General features: G+C 40.3%; 1 protein-coding gene across 1 annotated transcript in view; it reads right to left on the bottom strand.

Annotated features, from left to right (window-relative positions):
- MYO5A (myosin VA) overlaps positions 1 to 4,061 on the bottom strand; it is a 214,556-nt gene extending 210,495 nt beyond the window's left edge. The window contains exon 1 of the mRNA XM_051980670.1: positions 3,943 to 4,061. Within this exon, the coding sequence (XP_051836630.1) occupies positions 3,943 to 3,969 (27 nt within the window). The 5' untranslated portion in view covers positions 3,970 to 4,061. The remainder of the gene's footprint in view (positions 1 to 3,942) is intronic.
- Positions 4,062 to 6,000: the final 1,939 nt, after the last annotated feature.

The following is a 6,000-nucleotide window of genomic DNA, read 5'->3' on the forward strand; positions in this document are numbered from 1 at the left end:
CTCATCACTATCCTTTTGCATCATTTGAATTTCATGCCTGGAATGTACCATCACCCCTCACCTCCACATCTCAGAATCAATAATTTTCAACTCAATTGCCACTTACTACATTGAGCCTTCTCCCCCCTTTCCACATTACGTTATCTTTCCAATGTATAGACATATAGTTTTATACATGTGTATATGTACATATATATACACATACATACATATAGATACCTACATACATACATACATCTCTCCCAACAAAATGTCAGCTGCTTATGGGTAAGTATTATTTAATTTTTGTCTTTGAACAATGCTGATGCTTAATAAACACTTCTTGATTGATAATATAATATCAAATTGGACTAAAGAAGGCCATTGGTCAAAAAATAGCTTCAATAGAATAAAAAAGTCTGACTAGAGGGGGTTAAGAAGGGAGGGGTAAGCAAACGGAAAGAAATATAAGCAACCCATTCAGAAGTTCAATAAGATTAAAAGAAAAGTCAGATGGCAAATGAGCAAAAAAAGTTATAAGGCACTTGAATAGATTCTTTCAATATGATATCTATTTATGTTTAAAAAATAAAAGCCTATGGTGAGAGGTTACAGATAAGGATGAGGGTAGAATCAAAAGAACACTGAATTACCTAACCCATTTAAGTCATTTAACTACTGGGTTTCAACTTCCTCATCTGTAAAATGGGAATAGTAATACTTAACCTTTCTATCTCTATTTTTTTTTGTAAGAACTAAACATGATAATATATGTTTATGTGTTCTTTATGTATGAACTATCAAGAAAAGCCCATCATAAAATTGAAAGGGGTGAAATCAAATGTGTAAGTAGATGGGAGATCATGTTTGAGGAAAAAAAGTGAGATTTTCCAACTTGACAGCTTATATTGGAAAACATTTTTTTTCAAATAAAATGTTTTGACATGAGTTTTATCTGAGTGCATACTATCATTCCAAATATTTATTTCATTGGTTATTTTCTTTGTAGAAAAAGTTTCCAAAATAAAAAATGTTTTTGATTGTTTAGCCAAATAAATAGCATCTTGGTCACCAAGAGAAATTGGATAGTATTCTACTATTCACTGTAATGTGATTTGACCTATGTATAAATTGCAAATCACAGAAAACAGAAACTACTCTTTTTTTTTAAAGAAACTACTCTTCTGCATTTGATGATTTCCCTCATAAGAGGAAAAGTTTCTATTAAATCCAATATAAATCTAAAGAGATATTGTTTTAAAATAACTTAGTTTAGTGCTAAAATTGATGTATTACCATCATCTCAATTTCTTGTAATACTGTATTACTTCCTTTCCTGTAATTCTTGTCCATTATTTCCATATTTCTGATATTTCCTACTTCTGATGAATTCCTTTTCTGCCACTCTCTCCAAAACTGCTACTGATTAAGCCTTTATTTCTGGAAATCTTCATAACATTTCCACAGCTACACACTATCACTAATTCTCTTCTTTTCTAACTATTTATCTTAAGTTGAGGAAACATTGGAGACTCAAAGAGGGTTAAAAAGCTCAAGCCCAAATCCCAAAATGTAGCCAAATAACTAAATTTATTTTTAACACAAAAGTATTTAGGAGAAGGTAGCTAGTGAAGATTTCTGAGTTTCAAATGAAGTTTATATGGGCTAAAAGCTAGTGTTCAAATCTAGAATTATCAAAATCCTTCTCATTAGAAAGTTTTTGAATTTATAATCTAAACTTGAATAATTTAAAATGCATGAAATCATAAGAGTGGATGTAAGATTTTAAAATAAACAAAATTTCAATGATACCAGTAAGATTTTTTTCTCACACAAATTATGTGGTTAGGTAGTTAAGAAAAATTGACACAACCAGAGTCTCTACTAAAAAGGCCTTAGCTTGTTGATTTCTTGTTGAAGGATATCATTTCAATTGTATTTGAATAGCTGTAGAAGACCCACTAAGTAACCAAAACTTAAATAGGGTTTATTTATCCCCGAACTATTCTTAAATGAATCCTAAAACTTTTAAAATATGAATTCCCAGTTGTACTCATTCACACAGTTGCATGAAGATAATATTAATTTTGTGAAATATCTCAACACTTGCACTGTATCAATGTTCTATCATAACAGAAAAATGACAGTAAACTCTTAGATAGTATACCAATAATAAATGGATGGGACTGACCTAAGGTATAAGGCTTTGTGGCAGAATGACTGAATATCTGATGGCTGAGGATCAGTATAGCTAAGTGAGGAAAGACTCCACCAGAAATTTGGCCACAAAGTGATCCATTTATTTTGACCACAGCAACACATGGAGCTAAAACATTTGTGATCTTTATCAGTGGAAAGATGTACTCAACATGAATGAAATCACAGAACCTAAAAGAATTTACTAAAATAAAAGAGAAAGATATGATCTTAGATTCATAAAATCTTTGACCTCTATTTACTATCCCAAGATTATAGATATAAATGATAGTAGAGACAGGACCACAACCTAGGTTTTCTGTTCAACAAAGAGTATTTTCCAACTCATCTTTCTATATGCTGGCCTCACTATTCCTACACCTACATATTTGTTTTGGTTGACATCAAAGAAAGATTCTGTCATAAACAAACTTAAAAAGAAATGAGATCCTTTGTATAACTAGTAGCCAACAAATTACAACTCTAAAAGTAGTAACTACATTCAATCAAGACCAAAGTTTTAGAATAGTCTTCAAGAATGTAGTAACATTCTGAAAAAAACAGAAAGATCTGTTATAGAGAAAAACACTGAATATTTACACATTTAGTATGCTCAAAAGCAATTGCCCCCAGTGGATGGCCCTGAAATCAGACATAAAGAAATTAAGAAATTATAAACTTGAATTGCAAACTTCAGTAGCAAAAAAGACCCTTTAATAAGAATAGGAAAAATAATTACTTCAGTCAGGAATCCTGGAATAAGAATCAACGGTTAGGACAATCCTTAAAGCTGATTCAACTCAATGCAGGAATCTGTATGTATCCCAGATAAGTGATTATCCAGAGCACAGATTAAATTTAATGCCCAAATCTAGTCTTGTATTGGTAAACCAAAAGATGAAGTTAGGTAAAACACCAGATCCCAAAAGTCTTATAACTTACAAAACAAACAAAAAGTCCGAGTTAAAAAAAAAAAAAGGAGGAAACAAAAACAAACAAAAAAGAATTTCAAGCAAATGCCCCTTTTCTCCCCTCTCCAAGGATAAGTACAATAAACACCATCATTCCTTATAAGGTCATCTGATCAACTCCTATTCCGATTTTTTCAGGACTTTGAAAGGTCTTTTGGTAAATGAATATGCAGACTCTTCCCAAGGCTACAGAAAATCAAATTGTAAGGAGTTTCAGAGGCCAAAGCACACGTCCAAGGAAACAGGCGTCCCCGTATCCATCATCCTGTTTGTTTGCCTGTGGTCTCCCGGGTTAGATTAGAAGCTCCTTGAGGGAAGGGTCTGTCTTTTGCCTCTATGTTCCCAGTGACTGGCACATAGTAAGCGCTTAGTAAATGTTGAGGAATTGACTGGAAAATGTGCACCACTACCATCACCTTTCAAAGTGAAAGGTTTCATGTCAGCCATGGAAGAGCAGGGGTCCCGATCTCCGCAGCGAAAGGGATGCTCTTGGCCCTCTCCGGAGAACAGGCCCTGGGTACCGGAAGGGTGGTTGCTTCTCCGATGCTTCTCCCTCCCTCCCCAGCCCCCCAAGCTATGATAGTTCATTCAATCTCGGGCAGACAGACAGACACAGACAGGCACAGTAAGCCAGGCATCCCGCTTCCTCCCGAGGAGAAACTGACAGCTGGACCAAGTGAGGGGAGGAGGCGACATCAGCTGGCCAGGGCGAGTCGGCTCCATCATCTCCCCCTCCCCCTTCCCAATCCTCCCCCGTGCTCCTCCCCGGGATGCTGTCTCCGGGACGGGCCGTTACCTTTGTGTAGAGCTCAGAGGCAGCCATGGTGCCGGCGCCGCCCGCTCGGGCCTCGTCCCCGAGCCGATGCTCCTAACGCACCCCGGGCCACCCGCGCCTCTGTCGCCTCTGCGGAGGCCGGATCCCGCATGGGCCGCCTCTAAGCCGAGGAAGCGCGGACAGCCGCCGGGCAGAGCGGGATTTAGGCTGCCGGCAGCAGGCACTTGGCCATTCCTGGCGGACGAAGGTCCCCGGAGCTGAACCCAAGCCTCGGGATGCCTCTGCCGCTGCCGCTGCCGCCGCCGCCGCCTCTGCCGCCTCTGCCGCCGCCGCTGCCGCTGCTGCTGCTGCTGCCGCTGCCGCTGCTGCTCCTGCAGCCGCTGCTCTCTCCCCAGTCGCCGCCGCCGCCGCCGCCGCCCTGTGCATTGTGGGAGCGGGAGGAGGCAGCACTGAAATACTGTTTCAGCCGCTGCTTCAGGAACCGCTGGGATCACGCTGCCGCCCATCGGCTGCGAGTTCGGCCAGAGCATCCTCCGCGGGCCAGCAGCCCGAGGCTAAGGCGGGCTAAGGCGGGGAGGGGGCCGGGGACCTAGGGGCCCCGCCCTCAACTCCAAGGTCTAGAGCCCCTCTCGAGCTTCCGCGCGACTGTGCTTACCTCCACCTGGAGAGGTATGTGAACCCCTAGCACATTTGGGGTCGCATGGTTTTTTTTTTTTTTTTTTTTTAATAATCCACCACAGTGTGGCAAGCCCAGAGTAATGCAAGATGAACCCAGTCTCCCAAGGAGTTACAATAGAAGCTATTTTCAACCTCCACACGCCTAGGACGTGGGAAGATAAAACTGGAATTTCCTATCCTGGTCTACCTTGTTGCATGGGGATTAGTGGAGTACCTTATTTGGGCTTCTTAGAAAGCAAGATATATCTAAAAGGAAGTTCGTACAGGGGCTTCTTGAAGACAGACACTGTCTCTTTTGTCTTTGTATCTTCACCTTCTAGCCACAGTGCCTGACACAGAGTCGACTCTTAATTGTAGAGGGTCACAAGTCAGTGGGGGAACTCTGGGTAAGGTATAAGACCCTTCAGCCCACAGGCAACCTGCTAACAATGTCTGGTTTGACTGCCCATCTCTTCTAAGGGCTCTCGGCCTTCCTGAGAAGTCAGGGGGTGGCGACAATCTGTGTTGAGATTGAAGCAGTGATACCAGGTGGCAAACTATGCAGAACAGCAAGTTGTTTATGTGGTCCCAGGTGACCAGTGTTTACATTATAAAAAGGGGAAAGCCCTTGAAATAAACGGACTCTATTTTTCCACCATCCTCAGGAGTCCTGCCTCATCACTTCTCCACTAGGAAGGGATATATTTATTTATTTATTTATTTGTTGACAGAACATATGCATGGGTAATTTTTCAACATTGTCCCTAACAATCACTTCTGTTCCAACTTTTCTCTTCCTTCCCTCCACCCTCTCCCCAGATGGCAGGCAGTCTCATACATGTTAAACATGTTAAAGTAGATCTTAAATATAATATATGTGTACATATTTATACAGTTCTCTTGTTGCACAAGAAAAATCGGATTTAGAAAGGTAAAAATAAACTGGGAAGAAAAACAAAAATGCAAGCAGTCCACACTCATTCCCCAGTGTTCTTTCTCTGGGTGTAGCTGGTTCTGTTCATCCCTGATCAATTGGAACTGATTTGGATCTTCTCATTGCTGAAGCTATCCACTTCCATCAGAATTCAATAAGGACCCATTTTAACAAAGGTCCTTTTTAAAGACAACAAAGGGACCCCCAGAAGGACAAGAAAATCCTGTAAATACTCCTCCCTATGGTCCACCTATCTACCTGATTTTTGATGGGATCTTATTTATCAAATCAGTCACAGTGGAGAGTCACAATAGAGATTGGGACCAAAACATTTAGAATATGAAACAGACCAGTAACCTGAGATCAGATTGGATCAAGACTGAATGTGATTAGTACTTACTACTGTAAAATTCCTAGACATGTTAAACCAAGTGGGAGATCATTCCACGTACCACCAGTTTTTTTTTTTATTACTTATGAATCTAAGT

Source organism: Antechinus flavipes, chromosome 2, assembly GCF_016432865.1.
Source record: "Antechinus flavipes isolate AdamAnt ecotype Samford, QLD, Australia chromosome 2, AdamAnt_v2, whole genome shotgun sequence".
Taxonomy (NCBI): domain Eukaryota; kingdom Metazoa; phylum Chordata; class Mammalia; order Dasyuromorphia; family Dasyuridae; genus Antechinus; species Antechinus flavipes.